Raw genomic sequence first — 25,329 nt, forward strand, 5'->3', positions numbered from 1 at the left:
CAATTCAGTTTCGTTCTGGCTCTCCTCTTTTTGAACAAGCAGTGGGGAATACATAATTCTGTAACTTTCTGAACTAGTTACTCTTGATTTAAGGGACACCATCAAAATGAATTACATTCATCTATTTTGAACATGTTCCTCTGTGTTGGCAGTTTTTTGTCAGCTTAGTTGTAGATTGGTTTAGAACTATTTTGTAAGCATTCCAAAGACAGATGAAATAAGTAATTCTCCACTCAATATTTCTTTTATCCTTACTGCTCCGTCAGGTCTAGAATTTTCAACTTTGTTGTCTTCTGCTATTGAATATTGGCATTCTGTCTCATTGGATATTGTGCTGAGATTACTTTACTTTTCACCTAATATGTTTTTTTAGTGATTTCTTCTTTGAAGTATGGAAGCAAAAACTTTACTATTTGTCTTTTGTCTTGTTTTTTGAATATAATCAAACCCTAAGGCTAGAGAAAGTGACACAAATTTCTTTCCAATTAAATATGAACCATATGAAGACATTTTGTAATACTTAAACTCAAGAGAATTATATGCTGCACTGATCAAAAACTTTTCCTGACATTATTTTTCACACTTTTGTGAAGAATGCAGGTAACAATATACCAGAAATAGAGACTAGCACGTGACATTTTATGAAATGCAACAGTATTTGGAAGCTTATTACTATTACCTGTCCTCAGAGGGATTGTATTACAGCATCTTGCAATTAAAAAATTACATATGTCAAGGGAAAAATATTTATTATTGGGAATTTATTAGAATGGAATAGAATAGAATAGAACAGAACAGAACAGTTCAATTGGAAGGGACCTACAACGATCAGCTAGTCTGGCTGCCAGGTTCTCTCACTGCATTGCTCAGGTTCTCCTCAGCCAAAGGCTGGGTTTCATGCCGTACGTCTGGTGCGTGGCTTGACACAGGGGATGTTGGTGTGTTTCAGTAGTTCGGTGGGTTACTGTTCGCACAGCTCAGCCAGCAGAGCTGACCCTGTTGTGCGAGTGCCGTTCTGCTCCAGTACACATCAAACAGGGCAGCTTCAGCAGTAATGTCAGAGAAGCATTGCAACTTCTACTACTAGGTGTCAAGCTATTAAACCTGTATTTTAGCTCTTGGTACTTTTTTATTTAGTGTAGGTCTATTTAAAAATCATAATATCAGTAAATGTATTTTGAAAGCCTCAATTTTTCACTGCTAACACAGAAGCAATTTTTCAGAGGTAAACTTTATGCTACCGTAAAGACTCAGGCACAGTAAAGTTACGTTGACTTAGTCATTTCTTCTGTCAGATGAACCAAGATAAACTAGTCGTGTAAGCACTCTTAGCCTTATCCCATTGATAAGCTTTTCAAACCTCTCAGTGCAGTTGAAGCAGAATTCATGTTAACTTGCGACAGTGGGCAGCTGAGAGGTGAGCCTGTGTGAGGATGATGCTACAGCTCAGCTAACGTGCAGGAGTTTATTAGCTTGCTATAACTCAGTGCTATAGGTCAGGTTCTGCTCTGAATTAAAAAAAAAAAAAAAGTCTGTTAGCCCCTTAGCCTTCAAACATGTAGCTTTAAACACAAGCAGCCCTTCTGAAGTTAAGATACTAATTTTCAGAGAGGTGTGCTCCTAGAATCAGGTCTTAATAGTCAATATTTTCTGTAGGAAATAAACCTTCAAAATTCAAAAATTTCTCAAAATTCAAGCAAAAAATTTCAGCAAAACATTTAACCAGTACTATAATTTTAATCTCTGGCTATATTAGTTGAAATTTTCAAGTTAGTTTTGCAGATGTTTGATGTCAATTTTGAAGACTTCTTCCTTGAAATCACGTTAATTGTGAACTGCTGTTCCAGCGGTTGAGCTGGAACCCAAGAGTCCTTTGGTTCTCAAAATCAGACCACATACTTTTGATAAGGGACCAGTGCATTTATTACAGGCTCACTGGCAATATCATTTAAGCTTTAGAACAATGAAGAACAGTCCTTCCAACATTTGCCAGTGCATGCTCTTGTCTTTCAGATTACTTTGCTCATTTAAAAAGTTTTAAGCTATTTATTTATGTGTTCTTGGTCTTGAAAAGCTTTTTTCCTTTGTGTTAGATCATAGAAACTGAATGCTGGCATTACTATTTTTGGAAAGTGCTGCCATTTGTGTTAGTGATAAAATGTATCATGTTGTTATGGCAACTGAAATCCTAATGTACTGATTAATGACACTGACATTATGTGATGGGAAGACTCATTTGATGCTGTTCAATCCTCTGGAATATTTTAATGAACTTTTTCTTTTAATTTAATATTATTTGGTGCAACACAGTTAATTTTATACAAATTCTCTGGGCAATACTTTCTCAAGAGATTGTCATGTTACAGTAGCTTGGTGATCCCAGACTGTGTTCAGAGGCAGTCGTTTTACTTGAGCACCTTGAATATGTTTTCCTTACAATAGTGTTTCTAAATTGGCTAATACAAGGCCAGTCTGTTTTGCAGGTGTGCTGATAGTCTAGTGATACTGGCAGTTGATCCTGTATATCGAAAAAGCAGATACTTTACATCAGAATAAGCAGGTTTTGTCTCTTAATCTTCTTTCCCATAACTTCTGTTTCTTAATATTTCCTGAAAAGACAAAGTTCTATGCACTTGGTCTTTGAGATTTCTTTTACTTGTCAGTTCCCAACAGCTGGTGAATTCAGCCCTGATTTTAGTGGTTGAAGTTTTAGTGTCTTTTTTCCTTTGCTACGTTTTACAGCAGGGATGAATCTGGATTCACGGTTACCTTGGTTTCCTCAGCTTCTCCTGGTGTTCCAACTGAATGGGTTTGGCTGTAAAATAGCTGTAACTACTGTTTCCGATAGATAAAAATGCACGTGCAGCTGTAAACATATCACCATGGTGATTAAACTGATTCAATGGGCAATGTAAAATAAAAGTATTAGTTTGTCTTAAAAACCAGTAAACTTTGCAATTAAATTTAGCATCCAATCTCTTTGCATTGCTACTCATTTAGATCCAGAAAAATAACAGGATACAAACTTCATAGCATTGTTGGTAAAAGTCTGTAGCCAGTTTTAAGTCTCTGATCAATATCACTTTCAACTCTTCCTTTTTCACCAGTTAGGTGCTGTAAACATAAAGCAAATATATTGTGTTTGCTGGTAGGTGAAAAAAATGCGTGTACAGGAGGTAGAGGGTAGATCACTAAGATCATTGGTCTTTTAAAAGATGCAGGGGAGTGCAGGTGAAAAACTAATGCATGCAAATTAAATCCTTCTACTATTTTTTTCATGATTGCAGAAATAAAGAAGCTAATTTCTTGGTTATCAGGATCCTATATGTGAGTTTATCTATGTACAATACAAAGAGATGAAGAAGCCGCCTTCTGTTTTAAAACTTCAAGCTGTTTTCACAGTTGAAGCAAAAGGGCTTTTTAGTGTAACTGACAGTGATTTTTAATGCGTGTTTTTAGCATATATCTTTAATTCTTTGTATGTAGTACAATTATATTCCCTACCATTTGCAATTTATTTTTGGTTTGTGTTTTTTTCTAGAGAACAGATAATAAAACAGTCAACAGAACTGGTCTGCAGAGCTTACAGTGAGTTATATGCAGCTGTGATGGATCCTGCAAATGAATATAAGGATCCAGAAACCGTACTACACAGATCTCCTCATCAAGTTCAGGCACTCCTTTCATAGTCTTGCTTCCCTCAGATTTGTCAGAATCCATAATTATGTATTCACTGAGAATTTGCATTGAGTTATTTTTCTCTTTCGAATTTTGATGTGTGACTGTATAGTTAAAATATGTAGGAATGTGGTTTTGTTTAATCTGCTTGGCAGAAGTCTCGTCTTTCCTGTGTCTTCAAATACTTTCTATGGGCCAGAAAATAGAATATAGATTAAAAATTATTTTGATGTATTCCTCTCACGGAAATGGACCTTGACAATATGCAATCTCTTTGAAAAAGGGAATAAAGGAGCAAGAATCTTTTTCCTTGCTATACATAAGCCTTTCAACTGGAGATTGAACCAGTGTCTCTTACAACCTCACCAACATTTTATTTGCTCGTTTCCCTGTTCTTTCACTCTTTTTCTCAGCGTATCATCAGTAAATGCTGATAACTAGCTTTAATACAACTGCTGTACTTTGTCTCAAGTCCATTATTTTTACAGCTCATAAATCATTTCAGAACATCTGATGCTGTTTTACAAATCCTGTTGATGAAATCTTTGGGGCAAAATTTGTTTGCTTTTTTTGGAATCCAATGTCATTGTTAGTTCTGGTATTCTATGTGAGAAGAAGAAATATTTGAATTACATGTGTGTACATAACCTGAAACTCAATGCTTTAAATTATGTTTTAGATTTTGTTTTACTGGAGGGATTTTGTTTTAGTGCAATCATTCTGTAGGAATCCTTACATCAGTTGAAACTTGCAGATCTTTTAAGACTGGGACCAGTAACAATGTGGATTAGGAAAATGGTTTGCACAGCAATATGGCCATTCCTCATTCACATGTACATGTGTTTTTGTGTTGTCTTTTTTTAAGTACAGAAAAAGTCCATCTGCTGTAGTACAACCATTTATTCAGTTAATAATCCACCAAGAGAATTTCATGGTCTGTATGTCTGCAGTAATGCTGCTAAAAATGATAGTTACGTTCACCTGTGGCAGTCACAGGTTGTCCTGGGAATTATGCAGGAGAGCCGGGGTGTGTAGTTGTTCTAGGCCAATGCATAGAAAGTCGTGAGTGAAGGTTTCATTTCTTTCCTCATTTGGTGCAAAACTGAACCTGCTCTGTGTGGAAACCCTGATTACACAGAGAGTTATGATTTAGGGGACCTTTGTTTCCAGTAGAAGAGGAAAACAGATAAATAGGACACTTGTTCTCTGTTGGGCTTTATGATCATTTTCTGCACGTTCCTTAAATGTATTCTTCTTTTGGGATTGCCTTGTTATAGAGAAACCTCCAGGAAACAAAAAGTTACTAAAAGGAATTTGGGATGTTTGGAGATTAGGGTGGTTGTTTTTTTTTTTAAAAAAAGGATAATTTAAGCTACCTGTTTTCATTGGGAGCATTTTGCTGGTTTTTTTTTTTCCTCTTTGTTGTTGTATGGGTGCCACAGAGTTATTAGGGTTGCCTGGGTTTACACTCATGTTAGATGTGGCTTATTTATATACATCAAGGGGGAGATGAGCAGTCATTCATATTGAATAACTTACATACTTTGTTTTTATCAGTAATAATATTCCCCATATAAAACATATACTTAGTGGCAGCCAAGTCTGCAGTTTAGTGTGTGCTTGCAACAGAGCAAGAAATAGAGAAGGGCAGCAGCAATACATTTTAGACTCTCAGAAAACTCGTTGCACAAGATATATCCAGTGCGCTCAGAAATCAGCTTCCTTGGTAATACCGCAATAAAGCAATAGCTCCTTTTCCAAATGGGCATAATTTGTTGGTATAATAGAAAAAGATTTGAAAGTGTAAGCGTCCCTGGAGTTCTTAAATTCTTCTGTAGATGTGAACGTTAGATTTACTCTGTTTAAGAACTCTAGACCTCTAAGACAAAAAAATTCGAGAAGGTTAGAAAAGCTCTAGTGGAAAATTAGGCTCTTTTACTAGGTAAGGCACTTTAACTTACTCAGATTTTTGCATTACCATGGTATATATTCAGAAGGCTGTTCATTGTTGTTTAATAATGTTAATATTGCTTAATATGCCTGTAATTATTATCTAATATGTGAAAATTACATCTGTTGTGAAGAGATTATAAATTAGCTTGTTATTAGATTAACATACTCATAAGAATGAACTTTTTCCTGAAATTACACTCAACCTCAGTCTGCAATAATCAGTCAGTAGTTTGCATGAGGATTAGTAAGAAGTTGCTTCCTATCTTGGAGTCCATGTAGAGGCTTATACATTATTTTATCTTCTCTTAATAAAAATGGAAGAGCTATAAAAATTAAAGTCAGTTGCCAATTATGGTCTGTGGAATTAAAGTAAATGACAAAGGGTCACAAATGAGAAAGGACATCAATAAAAGCATTTGATTTACTGACTTCTGTCTTCCGTGTGCTTCGTTTCTTCGTGCTTGCCTTCCTGAGAGGAGGAAGGAAAGGGTGATTAGATTTTGACCTGCCTTTTCTAGCTTGGCATTTCTGACCTTTCTATTTTACAAATTCCCAGGATTTCCATACCTATGAAGCTGCAGTCCTCTTAATTGCTCAGTTAGATGGGTGACCCGTAAATGGGTGACCTGTTGCAGTAAATGAAATCATTCTGGAGGTCGGTATCGGGTCCGTATTCAGACCAGTTACTGCAGGTCTGACTTGAGCATCGCAGTGCATGAAGAGGCGCTCACCTGGCTGGGCTGAGGTAACCAGCACTTCTGCTGTTGGTCCTTAGAGGCTTTATATGCAGGGGCATGCCTTCGAAGAGTGACTCCGTTACTCTGTGCTGGGCATCAGTGTGCTTGGGAAAACTGGGTGACGAGAGGTGCTTGAATACTGCCTGTAGCAGGCAGCGTGCTCGGCATTTGACACTCCGACAACCCCAATTCTGAGAACAGATGCATAAAAGGCCTCTTTTTGCATCGTTGTCTGATCCAAAAAGCACTTTTGTGGGAAGTGGGAGAGCTGGGTTCTGGGCCAAAGGAGTCTGGGATCGACATCTCCCACCTTCCTGGAGAGCACCCAAACCCTTGGCTGTTGTGTAGTGTGAGAGGGGGCAGCTCTGTTTCTTCTTTTTTGAATTCAGCAGCTGTGCATAAATCAATGCAAAATATGGGAGGCGTGAGATAGAATAAGCAAGGAGGAGTTTGGCCCTGTGGCATGAATGTGAGGGCTCTCCTGAGCACTCCAAGGTCTAGATCTTTCTGCAATTGTTATGCAGGGACCTTATCTTTGGCCTCCAATACATGAGTCTCAAACAGAATCAGGATGCCAGGATGTTTATCACCCACAGAATATCCAGCAAACAGCAAGCTACAGAGTTGAGTTTGGGTTCTACCCAAGGTGGTTCATCTGCACGGGTGACAGTGCCTCTATGTTCAATCCTATGAGCACAATTTTCTCCCCTCTTTATAAATGTGCACACCGCTATGGAAATAAAATATGAAAGTTGTTTTAATTATAGCAAGCACACAGCAGCCCAGCCACAATGATTTTTTGTTTTCTGTTATAGAAAAAGAGGAGCTTAAGGAGGTTTGGAAAGGTGATAATACATTTGTTTTGCAGGATTTTGGAGTGCTCCTCTGTATTCTTTGAGAATTATGACTAGCCCTGCCTTTTGTCTGTTAATAGACTCAACTGTAATTATTTTTATTAAGGTTTCTGAAATATGCGTTGGGAGGAAAATACTTTCAGAACCACTAAACTTTTCCATTTACTTAAAAAACTCTATCTGTTCTTTGATCCCTTTGCTTGCCTTACTGAGTCACTTTGCAGGCAACCCAGGGGGTGGGAAGCTTACAAAGTTTTGAAAATTAAACGAAGGGGTTAGGCGTATTTCCGTGAGTAAAACAGACCCTCCAGAAGCAACACAGATACGGGTGTGGGTTTGTTTGAAATCCACTGCCACCTGTTTCTGAGGGAAAATGCAGATAAAGAGACATTTGTTTACGGTGAGGGCACCCATCCAAAAGAGCCATGGTAGGGTTAGAGGCTGTAAATCGATGTTAAATGGATGTAATGTTTGAATAGTTCGGAGAATTTTCAAAATGCAGATTAGAAGAAACCGCCAGTGGAAGTATAAGGTATGTCGTGTAACTGAACTCCCTCGCATATTTGATTTACTTGTTAAAGGTTTCCAGAACCTCTACGTCTTTTCCCCACGGCTCTTAACCACTTTGCAAACTAAACTTCAGGACAATCCTGGAACTGTTACACCAATTCTAACCCTTGGGCAAATCAGAGTAAAATGAGATGCTTTGAGTTACCCAGTGGCATACAAAGCGGTAGTTGAACTCAGGGCCAATGTGTTTCTTGACAGAATTTCAAAAAATGGGAAACAAATATAACTTGAACTTGAATATTTGTCCGGAAGGCTAGGAGAGGCGATGCCCTTTGAATGGCAGGGCAGGTATCTCCAGCCATCTGCTGCACAGTAGGAAGCCAACTTGATTTTTTCAGAATCAAACTACTTTTAAAAATTTTTTAAAGGCATTTTAAAGGTAAGCGTGCGCTCCTGTGCTGTACTAAGCTGGTCGTTTTCTGCCCAGCTAGGCTGCTGAGCTGATGTTTCAAGTGGGGATGTTCACACCAGCCTAGTAGACTTGGTACCAAATGCTCAAAAGCTGGGTGAACCTCTTGTCATGAAAAAGTCTTCTTCTGATACCTCAGGTGTCTACATCCTTGAGTAAAGAGCCATTTTATGTAGAGCTGGTGTAGGGCTGAAGTAAACCCCAGACATTGCTTCTGCCTTGGCCCTTCACCGACTGTTCATCCCCTCCAAGGTGCTGCAGGTAAATCTTCAGTAATCTGCAGAATCCTCTGGTGCAAGGCTATGGGAAGGCAAAGTGCAAAGGAGCCCCTTACACCTGAAAATGTACACTTGTCCCTTATCTTATGTACACTGTTGAATATATCTTACGTACCTTAGGGCCCAAATGAGGGTACGAACCCGTCAACGCTACAGTTGTCACACAGACTTTGCATACAATAGAAAGATGAACCACAAAGGCCTTTAACAAAAAAAAAGTTTATTTTGACTACCTTGCTTTAGCAGTAGGGAAACCTTGATGGAGCAAGATATGGCTGAAAGGTGTTTGATAGATTACTGCAGAGCAGCTGACAGAAAAGAAAAAGACTGTTGCATGTTTCATATTCAGACAATGAAGCTTTCATTTGCTGCCTAGCTCACAGACGTGGTATTGTCAAATTGCGAAAAAATGCCTGGCAGACTGTATCATTGACTATATTTAGGGAGAAAAAAAATTCAGAACACACTATTTATAGAAGCTACACAAATAAGCGCAGAGTTCTTATCAGCCAAAGATAACATTAGTCGTGATTTATCAAAGTAATCTTTATTTTATGGAAAATGTATAATAGGGTGTAATTTAATCCTTTGTGAATGTAATGTGTATTTCAAAGAGTTCTTTTTTCTCAATAAAACCATTTGTTGTACTTGTTAAACTAATTAGTCTTGTTGCTGCTGCTTAGGACAGGATAAAAGATGCCCGTTAATGAAATAGGGGAGAAGACGGCTTCGAAAGTTTGTGAAATATTTTTGTACTCCTTGCAAAGCCAATTTTCTGATCAAAACAGGTTTTACCTCTTTTGCTGCGAGCTGGCATTAACCAAGTTTGTGCAGATGATACATTTTCCTTTTTTAATTCCAAAATGGATTACCGCAAAAACTCATCTCATCTCTGGGTGTTTCACCTGGCACAGGCATCAGGGGGTCCTCCAACTTCCCTGGGTACCAATGCTGGCGTGAGCCACGGTGCCTGCCGATCCCCACAGCCAAGCGCCGACAGGGAGGGTGATGTTCCTGGCCGCTTCTCCCTGCTCTTTGCATTTTTTCCACCATGTGCAAATACATTCCAAGCGTCACGGAGAAAGGAAAAAGGGAAGAAAACAGAGCTGCCTGGGTGCATCCTGTGCTGGTCCCTGGCCGGCCACACGCCTTTTGCTGGGCAAGGGCAGGTTCCACAGGGACAGAGAGTAGGGATGAAGATGTGCCGAGCCTTGGCTCTGCAAGAGGCCCCAACAGTGGTGCCAGGCTGCAGAGGCAGGACATGAGCTCATTCTCTGGATCTGCAGTTGACCTTGAAAGGTCAGAGACAGAAGTGGGTGAGAGTCAGAAGAGGACACATTTTATTACAATCTTTTTTTTTTTTTTTCTTCTTAGTGTTTTTGGTGTCCTTGTTTGTAGCCTAGCAGCCTCATGAACTTTTAATAGGAATTTATGAATGATTTTCAGAAGATGACTCTTAAAAGACTGACTAAGCTCTTAAAGGTCCTTCTCCCTTAGAAATGGCTCAGAAAATGCCCCACAGAAGGACCAAGTTATGGGCAAATCCTTAAAGAAAGGTCTTGTCTTTACTGTCTGTATGAGTTCTCCATGGTCATCCTAGTTCCTTGATTCTCCTTGTACCCTCTGTTGTAGAAACTGTCCAAATGCAACATTTCTAATCCTGAATTACTGCATCCAGCCATTTCACAGATCTTCAAATCTCCTGCACACAGAGGTGAGAAGAAGCCTTGGTCATGCTTCTAGCTCCCATGACCCCACTGGTGAAATCATGGAGCAGATTTGCCTTCTCCAGCCCTTCCCAACCTTGCTCCGAGGACACTTGCCTGCTTGAGCAGGAGAGGCTTGTCCCTGTCTGTTCACAAAGGACCGTGCTTCTGCTGCCTCTGTTACTGCTGTCCTGAGCACTGCTCACAGCTTGGGGTAGGGCTGTCCAGCTCCTTCTTGGCTGAAAAGAAAGAACAGGCAAATTACCAGACGAGCTACTTGGTTTGTGTAGGTGAAATACAGCCTTCACTTCAGCAAACGGCAAGTCAGAAATTTGAATGGCATGGCCAACCATTCAGCCTGCTGCTCCATACCTAAATAGTATGGGAACGATAAACATTTATCCCTATGAGCATCTGTTCCCACCTGCAGCTCAGTGAGAAACCTGTGCCTTGGCTCTGCTGCTCCAGAGAACAACAGCAGAGTGGACTGCGTGTCTTCTTACAGCAGCCCTGCTAATGCTGCAAGGGGGAGCCAATGTGGCCCAGGGACTTCCAAGACAGAGACCGAAGCAAATGCCAGAAGATCAGCTTGCCAGCACTACGACTTGGAAAGAGCTCTGAATCTGAGGATGTTGTAGCAATGTTGTCCTCTCTTCAGTTTCAGTAATAATTTATGCTTGAACATGCTCTTGCACTGTTTGGTTTGTTTATAAAATACACCAATTCCTTCAGATCCCCTTCCCCAGGCCTTCTGAGCAGCACACAGGAATATCACAGCACTGATAAAAAAGTGTCAGCTTTCTCCTTAAAGGGGATCTGTTTAGAGAGTCATTTTATTTATTTATTTATTTTTATATCCAGAACAGCAAAAGAACTGAAAACTATTTCACAAAGAGTGAAAAAATTAGATTGCTGTGTGTCAGTAAGTCCTTGCTCTTCTAATGAGAAGATATGTCAGGCTATTTTCAAACCACCCGCTTTGGCTATGCGGCCCAGGTATGGTAACACCTGAACATAAAGCTGTGGCTCAGAGTAATGCAGAGCACTTACGGAGTGGATCCTGGCACCTTATCGAGTCAGCAGAGAGAGCTGGGTGGCTCCTGGAGGCCTCTGAAGGGTGACGTTGTGGGTCCTTCAGATGGCGAATCTGCTTTTTGCGTGCTAATATTGTCAGAACCACTGTGGTTGCACGATGGGAAACACTGTACAAGGTGCAAGCTCCTGCTGACACTCCAGTTTTTGTTCAAGAGAAATTGGAGGGCTTGGGAAGGGTTATTTTGCTGTAGCAGATTTTGTACTGGATCAGGTTGTTCTCACGCCTCCAGAGGTTTTCAGCCACTTATTATATGTCTTTTCCTCACTTAGACACAAAGCTTCTTGGAAAAGGGCCTGTGCTGCTGTGCGTTTTCCGTATCTTTATAAAGCATTGTATTCCCAAGGCTTTCTTGAGTACTAAACTGAGACCACAGAGCAGCAGCAGCAAAGCCGAGCTGTCTGGAGGCGAGACCACGGTGGGTACGTTGAAAGCAGCAACTGCGCCAGGTACGGGGCGGTCACTGCCCAAAGCCCCCCACTGCTGCTGCATGGTCAGGGAGGTCAAGGTGACGGCAGCAGGACACAGGCTGGGGATGCAGGCTTGTTGCTGTCATGGTGTTTTGCCTTTCCCTCTGATTCCCCTTTTCCTTACAAAGATCACACGCTGCTGAAGCAAGTGGCTATAAACAAGATGTCGGTTGCCACTTCCCGCCTGCCACCTCCCCATCGCTAAGGCAGAGTGTGGAGAGGGAGGCGATCTCCACACACGTAAGTGAAGAATCTGCTCCAATAATCCCTAGCAGGTGGAGGAAAACAGTGACCTTACTTTTTAGCTTTCATTTTTATTTAAACACTGAATGCTGTGGCTTTTAGTTCAGGGAATTGATGTGGACTGAGGAAATTGCAGAAAGGTGAGATGTGGCATTTTTTTGCCAGTATATCTTCTGCCCTGCAGAGCCCGCGTTGTCTTTCGTAAACAGGTGAGGAGGTGTCTGTGGTTGTGAACATGTTCTTCCTTTTTCTTCTTGGAAATCCACTCTCAATTAGTCTGGAACATTGGATAAACTGGTGCTAATGAAATAAAAGGGTTTATTAGGTTACACAACGGTATGCAATGGCTTAGGGGACAAAGTCGAATATTTAGTCAGGCTAACTTTAGGAAACAAAACAGCCAGGGACATCACAAGTGAAACAGCTGAAAATCAAAATTTCATCTAACAGGCAGATTTGTAGGTTAAATAGGGGGATAAATAATATATGGGTGTTATGTGGAGAATACAAGGGTGTTATGTGGAGAGCAACTCATGTTTTTCTGACTTTCTCTCTTGCAGGTCTTTGCAGTTACCACTTTCCGACCAACCACTCACTCCGTGATTGAACTCTGGCATCTACTCTGCAAAGCTCTTCAGCATATGATTAAGACCAAGTGGCTTCATGGAAATGAAAACATGTACATAACTTTAAGCCCCACAGGTGCCTGAGACCCAAAGACAGCTCTTGTGGAGGGCATAGCTTCCAGCAATGTCAGCACACAGGACTGGGTGCTCAGAGTGGTAATTTTCCGATGGGGTAGAGAAAACTGCTTCAGAAGAGATTAACTGTGCTGTAAAAGTGGTTATCTCTGCCCCTAGACAGTACAGTTGGGACCAGTTTGGAGACAGCCATCTGCATTGGGTATGTCTGAGGCCCAGGTCCTCCTTGTTCTCCCAGTTAAATAAGGAAAAGGCAGAATCAGAGAAAAGCAAGTGGAGCAACCTTGGCTCCACATGGAACCATCTGGAAACTTGAGTTTGCTTGGGCTGGCATAGCTATAACTGAAGATCCCAGCATGGCCTAAAATACCCTTAAATGCCACAATCTCAACAGAAATAAAATAATTCAATGGGCACTTAACCATCCAGATATGTGCACACACTCCTATTTGCGTTTTCCTGGACAGAAAGTGTAGGTTGTGACCTCCAAGATCTTTTTGAGGAACACCTTTCTTGGCTCATCAGGAATGTCATGGGACCTGAGCTCTGCAAGTCCTGGCTGTGGAGCCCTGCTCGCAAGCAGCCTGCTGCTCCATACTCCTCGTTCAACGGGTGCCACGTGAGAAGCTCAGGATCTTACACTGACTGCGGCTGCAGCAACATGAGTATGTACAGCAAAAAGTGAGGCTGAGACCCTCTAATCACCAGTGTCACCTCCATCTGAAAAACTTCATAGCCAGTGCAAATCCCAAAGTCCTGAGTAGAGATTACTTAACATGGATTTAGTAGGTATTTCTCCCATCCCCTGACGTTGTATTTTCTCACCAGGTAAGTACATGTTGCTGGGAAATGAGACTGGACCAGCACCAGCATTTCTGAGGTTGATTTTACTGATGTTCTGGATGCAGAAGTGCAGTGGGCTTAAAATGTGTTGTTTGTGTCCTAAGATACAGAAACAGAAGGGTTTTTACATTTCCAAGTGTACTTACCCTGGATGGATTTTTCTGGAGTCATGTTCTTGGTCTAGAAATGTAGCTGAAAGTGTTGCCTAAGTGGAAACCAGATTCAGCTCAGAGCTCTGTTATAGATGACTCTGACTTGGGTGGAATGGCAGAGGGCAAAGGGTGGGAGTGCCTGATTTTTTAATACTTTATGTCTTCAGTAAGTTTCCGATGCTGTAAAAACTTGCGCACACATTTCAGCACATGAGTAATCCCATTGAATGTATATATTTTAAATCAAGCATATGATTTCAAAGGAAGGGGACATCTGCATACATATGTTCTCATGAACTCCACTACACAGGGATGTGTAAGGCTGCAGCTCATTTGAAGTTCTGTCTCTCAGCAGAGGTATAGTCTTGGAATAACCTCTAAGAGTGTCCTATCACATCTCAGTTATTTCTGGCTGCAACTGAAGATGGAGAAATAACATTCTTCTGGTCAAGGACTGAATCTAACAAACGCACTTAGATGAAAACTCCCAATCCAGCTCTCTTCATGGAGAAGACGACTGAACAATCGAATTTTTATCAAACCAATAGAAAAAAAGAATTCTTTCTGCATTTAGGTGTGTTAAAAATATGTGCAAAATGTTATACATTGGCCAGTATTTACACTTTTAAAGAATCTCTCATTAATCTTGGTTAAAACTAATCTATTCATTGCATTATTTTTTTATCCTCTCCTAAAAGGAAAAAGAGGCAAATTTTGTAATAAATTGTGTTAACTTGGTTATTGATGCTGCTTAGTGTTAAACAAAGGAGCACAGAACATGGAAATCCTCAATTACGGTTCTTTTAGCATATCTGCTTTCCAAAACATACTTTTTAATGGTCGTATATTTAAAGCATAATCTTCACTTAATGTCCTGATTTCTCCTAAGCAAATGGAAATACATAGAGTGCTATGAATTTAGATCCATATTTTTATATGATGCCCATTCTTTTTAGTTTCAAGACATAATATATAGAACATTTGCAACTTCTTTTAGTCTCTCCTATATACACATTGTTATTTAATAGTCAAGCTGTTAAATACATTCCCTGTAACTGATTCCTTGCGAAAAGTCTTAACCTCAGCAATGATTAAACGCAGGTTTTGATCCAAAAACATCAAGGGGGAAAAAATCAGGAGAAACCAACATGTGCAATATATAATTTGAGTGTAGCAAAGCAAGAGTTAGAATGTCAAAAGCAAATTGGTTTGGCAATTTATATTACATTGTCTGGAGATCCTGGCTCCTGAGAACAGGAAACCCTAAAATCACAAGTCAGTGAAGAAGAGACTCAGTAGGATTGGAGGAAGTGTGAGGGACAGGAGCAAAAAGATATATGGTCTGCAGAAAGATGTGATGTGGAAAACGCTCACCAGAGGCAGAGATTACTCGAGGCAGAAGTTAAGATACAAGTGGCACAGAAAATATTACAGGAAGCTCCTCTAGACCTTGATGGCAGAGGAAGGGCTGGTAAGTGCAGATAAAGGAGGCAGTTGTAGCCTGGGCAATGGGGACAGGGACTGTGCTGAGTCTGACAGAGCGCAGGGTGGGAGGGAAGGGTGTTTCTGCAGATAGTGGGAGACTGTTTCTTCCACGGTTTGGGGGCGCAGCAGCAAGATCAGAGGCTGCTTACTGAGCAATGAAACAGGGAGGAGAAATTAATGGGGAGCTAGTGATCATTCCTGAGCGAAGGATCATGCCATGCATTAAAAATAGACACTGGCTTGCAAGAATAAAGGCTTTTCAGGCTTCAGGTAATGACATTCCAGACAGGCCCATCTATATCAGAAGTCAGAAACATCAATAAACTGTATTACAGATGTTTACATGCCAGGCACAAACAAATAAAAAAGCCACTTCATTTAGAAAACATTGGAGTTACAGTCACCTTCGCACAAGCCTCAAAACCATGTGGCTTGCATGACCCTTAGCCCGGCTGCAGTGTAATGGGCCATACAATGCAGCCTGAAGGAGATGGAGACAGATGGGATCTGTGCCTGTCCCCTGCCCCTGTGCAGAAGGTGAGAGGCTCTGGAGAGCCTCAGGGGATGCTTGGGAGGGGCAGTGGGGATGCATGGTGCCAGCAGGACCCTTTCTGCTTTGGCCACCAGCACCTGAAGTTAGTGAACTCTGTGGGAAAAGAAAGGGAGGTGCGAGGAGCAAACGCCATGCCTGAGCCCCATCAACCCTGATGCCACTGTTTGCTAATGATGCAGAGCAGTTTGCTTGGAGCAGGGGGATAAGCAAAGGAGAGGTTGGCAGACCCTATGGTGGAAAGGTTTGTGGTTAAAGCCCAAAATGGCAAAGCAGGAAATCTGGGTTTCTTTTCAGGTTGTCACCACTGGTGGGGAAGTCACTTAATCTCTGTGCTTCAGTTCCCCCACTCTCGGTGTCATGAATAGCTCGAACAGAGTCACGAATAGCCGCCTGCCCTGATGGGGTGAGAGGAGGCTGAACACACGCATGTGTGAGGAAAGGGCCTCTTCGTTGTGTTTTCCCATCCGAAACCACAGCACTGAATAAGCAGATATTTTACTACCCTAATGTTGTCGGTCTAATCTGAATCTTTCCGCTCTGTTTGTGCCCTTATCTGGCCGCACCCTGCAGAAGGACGGCAAGGAGGAGGCTCTGCTTAGCCTTTCTCATGCATCCCCTAGCATCTGCTTGCAGCAGCAGATTAAATCTGTTTATCTGCCCTTCTTACTGTGCCTCTCCAGCAGTGTCGTAGATGGATGCCAGATCACTGCCCTCATCTGAAATGCCATTTAGCAAACACTATGAGGTAGTAGGGCGGTAAGGATAGTTGTATACTTAAATGGCAGGTGAGGTCCTAAAGCCAGAAAAAAACAGCCTGGCATCATATTGTACAGAAGATAGCTCAGATCTAAAACCTGAATATGTGTCTTTTGTGGATGACAACTTCAGTGGTAAAAATGCACACAGGGGCATAGCTTTGGCCCTACCTAAGCATCCACTGAGGCAATTGCAGCTTTAAGGCTTTGCTTGGTTTTTTGCTGCTGTTCATGTTTGTGAAAGAGGTTATTTCTTCATTTTCCACCTAGCCAGATGAAAGCTTTCACTGAGAGCTGTGTCTAGCATCTAAAGAATTTTTTCTTGTGCATTAGAGGAAGAGTTGTCTTTCTCCAGCCCCACACACTGCAGGTCCACCCTACAAAGCCATTGTTAAGCTGGTGATAGGGAGTACAGACGGGGCATATTACACAGATATTTACCCTCACATTTTCATCCTCGTAAATCCTTAAGATCTTTTACCTAACAGCTGGAGATTTGTTCTACATTAAAACATCCTTTTCCTCTTTTCTTATCTTCTTCTGGCGTTATCGTTTCTATATCGGAATTACCTGACTGTCTTTATCTTGTCACTTTGACTCCCTTCCTTTGTCGCTGATGCGGTTTCCCTCTTAAACCTCACTTCCTTGTAAAGCCTCCTTGCCTTTGTGCTCTTTTCCAGGAGCCTCGCCTACCATCACAAACTGGAGATCGTATCTTTTAGCCTTCTCTCATAGTGGTTGATTTTAATCCTTATTCCTGGTCACTTGTGGCTAATCAGATTGCTTTTGTAAAATCATAGACATTAGCACTGGGATTTTACGCTGTGGTAATCTGAATTTAACTAGCTCTGCTATTTGTTCTTACTACTTTCAGTCAGTTACTTTTTGCTGTGGAAGATCAGGTTCACCATAGATTTTCCTCAGAGTTCTTTACTTTGCAGACGATTAAGTTGTATTCTCTATAAAAGGGGACTTTTTCAACCCTCTCCTTTGTTTTGTTTTGTTTTAACAGACATGAATCCTAGGAGAGAAGGTTTTGAATTATTTTCCCTCTATTTCTGCACCCAGCAGTTGCTCGAGCCCTTTCTCCTGTTTTCCATCTCTTGTCTCCTTGCCCACAGGAGCTGTCTGTGATTTCTTTACCACACTGCACTGCACCAAGTGGTGCAGCTTTTGCTTCTTTAAGGCCTCAATATCAAATCTCTAATAACTCTAAGCATCATGTTCTTCCTGTGCTAAGTTGTAACTTCACTTTTCAGTGTCTCTCCTATTTCTTTTTCACCATTGCTTTTACCTACAGACATTTTAGAATATCAGTGCCCATCTCAGCCTGTCTGTACCGATTGCATCCTCCATTTTGTTTTGGTGTGGTTTTTTTATTTTATATATATTCACTACATGTCATACTGGTGGAAATAGCCATGCTGTGAAACCTTGGTGTACCCACGTATCTTGAGTATTGTGTGCAGTTCTGGTCTCTGCATCTGAAGAAGGATATAGCAGAATCAAAAAAGCTGTGGAGAATGACAATTAAAATGATTAAGAGAACTGAACAAACTGCTTATGAAGACAGACTGAAAAGGCTGGATTGCTTCAATTTGGAGAAGGCTGAGGAAGGGTATGACAGAAGCCTACAAAACATGAAGGCAATAGTAAGGGGAATGCAAAGCTATTGTTGGCCTGATCCTTCAATAGCAGAAGTGTGGGCGCTTTGTGAAATATGAATGAATTTATAACAGATAGTAGCAAGAAAAATTTTACATGGTAAATAGAGCAATTTGGGAACATGTTACCACCAGAGATTGTGGAGAAAGATAGTACCATCAGATGCAAAAGCACTAGAGAAAAACCTTATGAACAACAGGTCCAGAAACAGATCCTAAAGAAAACAAGCCAGGACATACCCTCTAACATCCCTAATCCTACTACTGCTGTGTGGGGAACCTTGGGTAGCATCAAGATTTGTGTGCTCTCCCCAGAAAGCCTGGACAGATGGACACTGATCTGACCCAGGAAGGCATTTCCTACACTCTCCTGTCTTTCTCATCTATTGCTAGTGATCTTTAACAACAGGACTCATGCTGTTCCGAGAGGAGAAATAAGAGCAGGAGCATGGCCCTTTGGGATGGATGAATGCTCAGAGGTCGTCAGAGTTAATGGGAGCTGGCAAAATTTCAGAGGGCTAAGGAGAGACTGAAGGGCCGAGATGTTCAGCAGCAGAAGGCAGAGAGAAGATTCTAATGGTCAGAGGATGGATCCTCACTCCAGCGGGTACTGAGAGAAAATACAAATATGGAGCTCCACACTGAGCTATCTTGTTAGACAAACATTTCAAGAGCAGAACAAATGATTTATAGTTTTGGCCTATTACAACTCACTGTGGGTTGCAATGATAATGAAAATAATCCAGAAAGGAAGTAGATACGGTATTTCTAAAAACCATTAACAAATAGAATTGCTGTGTGTTAAGGGGAAAATTTGTTACACACAAAAGGATAATTTGTGATTGAAGCCAGTTCCTAGTTTTACCCAGCCTTCCTGTATGGTCTGAGGAGGGCTGTTCACCTCTTTTGATATCAAATCTCTGCCCATTGAGTGCAGACAATACAAAACTGGGAGGAGTGGCTGATACACCAGAGGGTTATGCTGCCGTCCAGAGGACTGGAAAAATGGACTGGAGGAAACTTCATCAAGTTCAAAAAAAGAAACACAAAGTCCTGCACCTGGGAAAAGAAATGCAGAGTCCTGCAGCAGTACAAGCCTGGGGCTGGCCATTTGCAAAGCAGCTTGGCAGAAAAGGACCTAGAAGTCCTGGTGGACACCAAGTTGAACATGAGGCAGCAAGTACCTTTGCTGCAAAGAAGGGAAATGGTGCCCTGGCGTGCATTAGGAAGAGCATTGCCAGCAGGAGAAGGGAGGTGATCCTTCATCTGCTCAGCACTGGTGAGGCCACACCTGGAGTACTGGGTCCAGGTGCAGGCTCTCCAGTACTAGAGAGACATGGACATACTGGATTGAGTCCAGGGAAGGGCCACAGAGATGTTGAAGAGCCTGGAGCAGCTGACATGCATGGAGAGGCTGAATCTGTGATTCTGTTAAATAGTAATAGAATTATAGAATCATAGAATGATTTGGCTTGGAAAGGAACTTGAAGATCATCTAGTCCAACCCCCCTGCCATGGGCAGGGTCACCTTCCACTAGACCAGGTTTCTCAAAGCTCCATCCAACCTGGCCTTGAAGACTGCCAGGGAGGGGGCAGCCACAGCTTCTCTGGGCAACCTTTTCCAGTGTCTCACCACCCTCACAGTGAAGAACTTCTTCCTAATATCTAATCTACATCTCCCCTCTTCCAGTTTGCAACCGTTACTCCTCATCCTGTTGCTACACTCCCTGACCAAGAGTCCCTCCCACCTTTCCTGTAGGCTCCCTTTAAGTACTGGAAGGCCACTATAAGATCTCCTCAGAGCCTTCTCTTCTCCAGGCTGAACAAACACAATTGTGTCAGCCTGTCCTCATAGGCAAGGTGCTCCAGCCCCCCGATTATCTTCATGGCCCTCTTCTGGACCCACTCAAGCAAGTTCGTGTCTTTTTTCTGCTTAGGGTCCCAGAGCTGGATGCAGTACTTCAGGTGGGGTCTCACCAGAGCAGAGTAGAGGGCGTCTCCTGGTCTTCAGCCTTATCTGCTGACTGCAAGCAGTTACAGCCAGGGACCATCTCTTTGTATCTAGTACCTGAGAAACATGATCTTAATTGAGCGTATAATACTATTATAAAATCACTTATTCCTTTGAATGGCTGCACTGTAGTGTTAAGAGTATGGGAATCCAGTAAATACATCCATTGATGTTAAAAGATGGGAAAATCACAACGGAGGAATAGAATTGTTTTCATGCTGTGTGTGACTAAGCTGTGGAAATCAGAAACACAGAGGTGGCTTGACCCAGTTTCTTTGCAAATTTTAAAGCACCATTGAGCATGTATAAGGTGAGCAAGAATATTAGAAGTTTGTCATGGTGAATAAATGTTGTGCAAACTTATTATACTTCATGTTTAGACAATCTCCATCCCATAACGGGGCTGGGGACCTTGTGTGAAGGTGGACTCCCTACCACACCCCTTTGTGAAATCCTGACACCTTCTGCTTGGTCCTTCTCCCAGACCACTCACTGTAAACGGCTCAGCTTTAGGGCTGGTCCAGGATGGCAGATTTGCAACTTCTGCTTATTCATAACCCAGAAAATGTTAAAACATGCAAGCATATAATCAGTAACCAAAGAAAGGTCTTTTTAAAACCAATTTTTTTTTTTGTGAAAACCTCTTTCTATTGTCAGTGTTTCTGCATGATTTGTTTACCTTTTCCTAGGGAATAATTTCACAATTGTTTTCAGCTAGTTCATTTTCCAGAAACCCAAACTGAAACTTAAAAATAAAGTTAGCTTCTAAAAAGAACGGCAAAATATGCACAAAATAGGAAAAAAAGGAGGGAAAGGCTTTCCTTGAACCCTGATAAAGAGGCGAAGTGTAATACCGCCCCATTCCCTATTTACCCAGTTCAGCAGGCAGCTGCGTTTGGTCCTGCCAAGTAAAAACAGCAGCAAAATATTCCTGTTTATGTTGGTGCTTCTTTAAATCTGTTTTGGCGGCTGTTTGCTTAGCTCTAATTTATCAAGAAAGAGACACAGGGTAAGAGTGGTTCCAGTTGAAAACCTTGAGGCAGGAATCTCTGCTAGCATCAGCGGTGCCAAACAAAGTTGTTGAAAAAGCTGGCCAAGGCTTGGCCAGAACCAAGCATTGTTGAATGCTGCAGGCTGAATTGTGAGGGAATAGGGAGGTTAAAGTCTGGACACAAGTCAGAGGTTGTAAAAGTAGGACACTTGACTCCTGCTTTACTGCAGACACTTGTGTTAGCATCTTTCTCTCCTACAGAAATCTTTCATCTGTCTGTGTTACTTAAGACCCACTGAGAGCCAGACGGGTCCCACAAACTAGTTCCTTCACCACTGGTCTCTTCTGTAGCTCTTCTATTGTCTAAAGCTGGTGGTGTCTTTTTAAATGCAATTTCAGCCCTCATGCAGGCAGGGAAAAAACCCAACAAACAAACAAAAAACAACTCAAAGCCTTGTTGCTTACTATTTGAGCTGCCAGAACATCAGTGCTGGAGAAACTAGATACCTTTCACTTCAGCAATGGGTTGAGGGGGGCGGGGTGGCGCACTTTTATCAACACCTCACATCATGACTGAGGATTGAAAAAAAAAAAAGGAAAAGAAATGCTTCAAGTTGAATGAATCCTCTGGAGGTGCTGCAATTTGTCAGATTAGATCAAGGTTTTCTGAAACTTTTGAAGTATCTTCAGATTAAAGGCTTTCTTGGAAACTGATATCACTCTCTGCTGCAGGTCCACACAGGACTGTAAAATATAGTCTGAAATTCATTGTGTCTGGACAACAGAGAAAGAAATCTCCATCCCAGGATGCCGTTGCCCTTTAACCTGCAGTTTATAGAAGCCAGGACTGCATATATTTGTTGGGGGAAAGTTGCCAGCTAACCTTTGCACTTTCAGACAGTCTGTTTTGTTTCTGGGCTGTTGATTCTTGCTTGGTGTAGTCAATTATAGTCGTGCATATTACTGTGATTGCTACCTGCATAGCCTCTGTGATTTCTGAAGATTATCTGAAGAACACCGTGCTATTGAGATACTGCTCAAAAATGCAAATACACACTGTGGGAATGCCCAGAAAAAACAGTTTCCCATCTGCCTTTTGTTTTTGTAAAGGAAGATAAACATTAAACAATGGAAAGAAAAAAAGCATGATAGGGGTTGTGAGCAGGAGGCAATAGGAGAAGAGAGAAAAGTTCTCCAGATGAAGGTTTTTGCAGAACAACAAATACACTTGCCTTGAAAGTTGCAGACATATTTTTCTTGTGAAAACAACTCTCACATGGGGTCCTTGGGCTTAATGTAGTCTTACAAGGTATTTTTAGACCACAGTGTCTGTTGCTACTATCAGTGTCTAACCTCAAATATCCATTAGTGAGCCAATTGCTTGCTTACCTTTAATTCTCTTTCCCTGGCCTTCAGTAACAGCTAGGATTTCTGAGTCTGTGTGTATGAGCAGGAGACTTCCCCTGAGAAGAAGAACGGAGGAATAGTGCAGTCTGCAGAGAAAAATATAGTCTGTGAGTTCAAAGCAAAGTTTAGGCAACACCAATACATACAAACCCAGAGATGAAAGGCAGAAAATGTAAAGACCATTTAGAAGGCATAGCTATGGAAAGGTGAACAATTCCCTTTGCTCTTTTTGCACGATTCAGACAATGTGGACTTTCACAAGGAGGTGTTTTAGCTATGCTTCGTCTGTTTACGTCCGTCACTGTCTTCAAATGGTCGAGAGCTGTGGGCATGAAGGGTTGTAGTACTTCACCTAAAAGCTGCTTTGCAAAGCACTTTGATGAAATAAACCATCAGGGTATGTAAAAGAAACAGAGCTCAAACCTGAGACTACTTCACTGTGACAATTCTATACTGGGAAATGATTTCCAGCCAATGCAATGATGTTGATTTACAAGGATGGGACTAGGTACAGGAGAGATCTGGCAGGCAAAACAACTTGCTCAGTGGAGCTAAGTTTACTGAAAGTGAAGACAGGGGAAGAGGCAGTGAGGCAACATGAGCTACAAGCAGGCCTTTGGCAAGCCAGGCTGGAAAGCAGCCTTGAAGAGAAGCCCTTTAGCCAGGTGTAAGAAATCGGGCAAGGAGGGCAAGAGAGCAGCATGGCTGAGCCAAGACCTGCTGGTCAAAATAAAGCAAAATAGAACAGCACAGGCAGTTGAAGCAGGGACAGGTATCCTGGGAAGAGTACAGGGACGTTGGCCAGTTGTGTAGGGACAAGGTCAGGAAGGCCAAGGTGCAGCTGGAGCTGAACTTGGCAAGGGATGTAAAGAAAAACAAGAAGGGCTTCTACAGGTATGTAAACCACAAAAGGAAGGTAAAAGAAAGTGTACGCCCCGCCATGAGCAGCAATGGTGAACTAGTAACAACAGATGAGGAGAAGGCTGAGGTTCTCAACAACTTTGTTGCCTCAGTTTTCACTGGCAACCTCTCTCCTCACATCTCTCAAGTTAACGGCCCACAAGACGGGGACCAGGGAGACAAAGTCTCTCCCACCGTAAGTGAAGACAAGGTTCATGACCGTCTCGGGAACCTGAACATACACAAGTCCATGGGACCTGATGAGATGCATCCCAGAGTCCTGAAGGAATTGGCTGATGCAGTTGCCAAGTCACTCTCCATGATATTTGAAAAGTCATGGAAGTCAGGTGAAGTCCCTGGTGACTGGAAGAAAAGGATCATTATGCCTATTTTTAAAAAGGGTAGAAAGGAGGACCCTGGGAACTGCTGACCTGTCAGCCTCACCTCTGTGCCTGAGAAGATCATGGAACAGATCCTCCTAGAAGATATGCTAAGGCACATGGAGGACAGGGAGATGATTTGAGACAGTCACCAAGGGCAAGTCTTGCCTGACCAATTTAGTGGTGTTCTACAATGGAATGACTACATCAGTGGACAAGGGAAATGCTATGGATGTTGTACATCTGGACTTCTGCTAGGCCTTTGACACAGTCCCCCACTACATCCTTCGCTCTAAGTTGGAGAGATATGGATTTGATGGGTAGACTGTTCAGTGGATAGGGAATTGGCTGGATGGTCACATCCAGAGGGTAGTGGTCAATGGCTCGATGTCCAGACGGAAAATGGTGGCAATGGTGTCCCTCAGGGGTCTGTACTGGGACCAGTGTCATTTAATACCTTCATTAATGATACTGACAGTGGCATTGAGTTCACCCTCAGCAAGTTTGCTGATGACACCAAATTGGGTGGTGCAGTCGATATGCCAGAGGGACGGAATTCCACCCAGAGGAACCTGGACAAGCTGTAGAGGTGGGCCCAGGTGGCCAATCGCATCCTGGGCTGCATCAAAAGAAGTGTGGCCAGAAGATCGAGAGAGGTGATTCTGCCCCTCTACTCTGCCCTGGTGAGACACCACTGGAGCACTGTGTCTAGCTCTGGAGCCCCCAACACACGAAGGACGTGGACCTGTTGGAGAGTGTCCAGAGGAGGGCCACAAAAATGATCAGGGGGCTGGAGCACCTCTCTTATGAAGACAGGCTGAGAGAATTGGGGTTGTTCAGCCTGGAGAAGAGAAGGCTCTGGGGGAACCTTGTAGCGACCTTCCAATACCTGAAGGCAGGGGAAGAACTATTCACAAGTGTTTGTAGCGATAGGACAAGGAGTAATGGTTTTAAGCTAGAAAAGGGTAGATTTAGGTTGGAAATCAGGAAAAAAGTTCTTTAACATGAGGGTGGTGGGTCACTGGAACAGGTTGCCCAAAGGCGTAGTGGAAGCCCCATCCCTGGAGACACTCAAGATCAGGCTTGATGGAGCTCTGAGCAACCTGACCTAGTTAGAGATGTCCCTGCTTGTTGTAGGGGAGTGGACTAGATGACCATTAAAAGTCCCTTCTGACCCAATACATTCTATGATTCTATGATTCTGTAAGTCCTGAAGCCATTTCAGCTCTAAAAGAAGTCACCAGACTGACAGATAATCGATATCTGATAACACCTTTTCTCTTACACTACATGTGTCCTAGTTACGATTAGTGTCCCAGGAGCAGCATATAAATTAGGGGTGTAATTGCCCCTAAGATGTACCCTACAGTCAAGGAAGAGAAGAAAGAAACAGCAAAATCCACCCCAGTCTCCTTCTGGAGGTGTGTCTTTTTCGTGGACTGTGCACCTACAGCTGTGAATCAGCTGCCTTAATGTCCAGCATTAAGTAGGACAAA

At 42.2% G+C, this 25,329-nt stretch overlaps 1 protein-coding gene across 1 annotated transcript in view; it reads left to right on the top strand.

The window, feature by feature from the left end:
• COG6 (component of oligomeric golgi complex 6) overlaps positions 1-6,059 on the top strand; it is a 63,785-nt gene extending 57,726 nt beyond the window's left edge. The window contains exon 19 of the mRNA XM_086481911.1: positions 3,542-6,059. Within this exon, the coding sequence (XP_086338037.1) occupies positions 3,542-3,689 (148 nt within the window). The 3' untranslated portion in view covers positions 3,690-6,059. The remainder of the gene's footprint in view (positions 1-3,541) is intronic.
• Positions 6,060-25,329: the final 19,270 nt, after the last annotated feature.

This window comes from Leptosomus discolor, chromosome 1, assembly GCF_034619465.1.
Source record: "Leptosomus discolor isolate bLepDis1 chromosome 1, bLepDis1.hap2, whole genome shotgun sequence".
Lineage (NCBI taxonomy): Eukaryota > Metazoa > Chordata > Aves > Leptosomiformes > Leptosomidae > Leptosomus > Leptosomus discolor.